Below are 2,849 nucleotides of genomic sequence, written 5' to 3' on the forward strand. Positions count from 1 at the left end.
TAATGGCTATGTCACTGGACTCCCACGTAGTCGACCGTGGTTCAAGTCCTGGACCTGGAGGCTTAAACTCACACCAGGCGCATGTATGTGCGTGTCCAAGATCCTGAGAGGAGAATGGAGGAGAAGGGATTGTGGTGTGGCCACCTCCCCAGGGGGTGAGTTCTCGCTTTCTGTCTCTCTATCTCTCTGTCTGTCTGGCGAACGCACGCGTCCTAAAGCAAAAACTTCTCCAAAAAAAAAAAAGGCCCCTCCTATTCTTCAGAGATGTCTTAAAAACCCTTGTGAGGCCTTCCCTCCTTCAACCCTCACCACATTTTCCAGTTGAGAATGAGAACAATTACTTCTGTTTTATAGACAGTGAAGAGTGAAGCTGAGGGCCAGAAAGGTTCATTATTGGCCCACGTCAGGATTCCATTTCAGGATTCCTGGCCCTAGTTCGTGGCTCTCTCTATCCTGTCCCGCTGCTGCCCTTGAAATCTGCCTGAGGCTGAAGCCTAGGCAGCCTCTAGCCAGGCCCAGGCCTTGCAGCATGGCCGCCCCCTTACCTGTGGCAGGGGAGGATTCGGCATGGGAAGTGTTGACGTGGCTGCTGTCCAGCTTGGCTTTGTCCTTGATCTGCACTGTCACGACGCGCTCGGCAATGACCGCTTCGAAGCCGATCACTGTGGTGTGCTCATCCAGTGGGTACACGAAGAGGCCTGCAGAGCGAGGCCCAGCATTGCGGGGTGCCCAACCCATGCTGCAGCCCCCCTCCTGGAAGGGACCCCATGCCTTCAGCCTGCCTGATACATGGCAGTTGCTGCCTCTTAGAGTAGGCCAGGGACTCGGCAGAGGGCCAGGCTGGAGCCTCGTGGCTCTGATCCAGACAGGTCAGGCAGTGGCAGGCACTGGGCGTGCAGGGCGCCAGTGGAGAAGGGGCAGCTTCTCCCCGATTTCAGCTTTTTCTTCTTTTGTAGGGACATCAACCTGGTGTAGCCAGACTTCTGATTTTCCAAGAGAAAATGGGACCTGGAATTTGATGTGACCTGGCGTGCAGGCCCAGTGGAGCACATCTGTGTGGTGAACTTGGCCCACAAGCCACCAAGCTGCCACCTACGACACCGAGGCTGGGGCTGTGGAGACCATACGCTTAGGTTCTAGTCAGGTGACCGTGGATAGGACATTTAGCTTCTCTAAGACTCACGGGGTCTGTAAGATGAGGCGAATAGAGGCAAACCCACAGGGTGGTTGTTAAGACTCAGAAAAATAGCCTCATTTAGTCAGCTAAGGCCCCACAGTCTGTGCGGAAGTTTAATATCTCAGTGCTTCTCTTACTATTAGAGCTCTAGAATTACCCAGGGGTCTTTAAAATGCAGATTAAGATTCAGCAGTTCTGGGGCGGGGCCTGCATTCCTACTGTTACCTTTTTCTTTCTTTCCTTTTTTTTTTTTTTTTTTTGCTTGAGAATTCTTTGCTCACCTGATACCAGACACAGAGAGACAGAAAGGGAGGGCGAGGGGGTGGAGAAAGCATCCCCACCATGGGAAACGGTCACACCGCAGCCCTCCTCCTCCATCTCTCCCTCCTTTCGGGAGTTTCGGCACGCACACACACATGCCTGGTGTGTTCTCAAGTCATAGTCCGAGACTCAAACCACATGGTTGGCCACGTGGGGTCCAGCTGCCTCAACCACGGTTCTGTCTGTCTCAGCAGCTTCGAGTGACACTGATGCTTGGGACCACTTGGACCTCGAGGTCGTATTTAACTGGCCCTCGGTCCTTGGAGCAGCACAAGCTGGGTGGATGGTCGGCCTCCACGGTCCCTGACTTCTCGTCACTCTGAGCCTCACTTTCCTCATCTCTAAAACGTGGGTGCAAAGGCCTGTCTGAGGTTGTTCAGTAGTTCAGCCTCCGGGTCCCCAGGCGGGGCCTGTTTCAAGTCGCCCTCTGGGCCGTCAAACAGAGAAACGGGTCAATTTGCTCTGCCCAGGGGATTTCTGAGGGAGAAAGTTTTCCCTGTGGTTCCCGTAGGGCAGCATTGGCCCCAGGGCAGTGCTGGAGTGGTAGCCAGTGCCCGAAGCAGTCAGGAGCTTGTCAGTGTGGACCCGAGTGGCCATCGGCTCTGACCCAGGGCCCTCCCTGAGCCTTCCTGTGACACGCCCTTACGAGGAAGGAGTGCGACTTACACTCAGTCCTTGCAGGCGGTCATCTTGCCCACCCTGGCACCTGCTCTGCCGACCCACCTGGCAGACTTTCCAGTCCTCACTGTCGCTCTCCCAGATGACCTCGTCTGCTCCCCCCTCCAGCCCTGGCATCCCCACAGGCAGAGGGGAGCAGCCTGCTCCTGAGAGGGACAGCAGCGTCCCTGAGGTCACAGAGCAAGCACAAGAGCCGCGCCTAGCACGGAGGGTTCCGCCTGCAGCTGCATCCACGCCTCTGCTGCAGCTCCCTGGAGACAGAGTGCTCTCCCTGTGGGCCGCCAGGGGAGCGCCGTGTGGAATGGACAGCAGGCAGGCCGAGCCCTGACCTCCGGCTCAGATCCTGACCTCACCAGAGAGACAGAGAGAGGGCAGTATTAGTGTTGAGGCCTGCAAGGCGGAACGCCATTTTACAGAGGACATCGAGACTTGGAGAGGTCACCGGACTTGCCCCGTTCAATCAGCTAGCACATGGCTGGACATGGAATCAACGTGGAAGAAGGGGTGGCACTGGGAGGCCCCACCAGGGGTCCTTACCCTGGAAGGGCTGGGCTTCCAGGTTGCCATAGGTGAGGGAGGCGGTCAGGCCCAGAGCGTAACCACTGACGAAGGAGGTGACCTCAGATGCAGTGAGGGGCAGGGCTGCCCCCGTGTTCCGGTTGAGCAGGCACGG

The 2,849-nt window shown here is 56.9% G+C and overlaps 1 protein-coding gene across 1 annotated transcript in view; it reads right to left on the reverse strand.

Annotated features, from left to right (window-relative positions):
* VWA5B1 (von Willebrand factor A domain containing 5B1) overlaps positions 1-2,846 on the reverse strand; it is a gene marked incomplete at its 5' end in the record, with an annotated part of 48,970 nt that extends 46,124 nt beyond the window's left edge. Inside the window, 2 exons of the mRNA XM_027770666.1 lie at positions 546-698; positions 2,714-2,846. Of these exons, the coding sequence (XP_027626467.1) occupies positions 546-698; positions 2,714-2,846 (286 nt within the window). The remainder of the gene's footprint in view (positions 1-545; positions 699-2,713) is intronic.
* Between the last annotated feature and the right edge of the window lie 3 nt (positions 2,847-2,849).

The sequence above is a fragment of the Tupaia chinensis genome, unplaced genomic scaffold (genome assembly GCF_000334495.1).
Source record: "Tupaia chinensis unplaced genomic scaffold, TupChi_1.0 Scaffold000146_1, whole genome shotgun sequence".
NCBI lineage: Eukaryota > Metazoa > Chordata > Mammalia > Scandentia > Tupaiidae > Tupaia > Tupaia belangeri.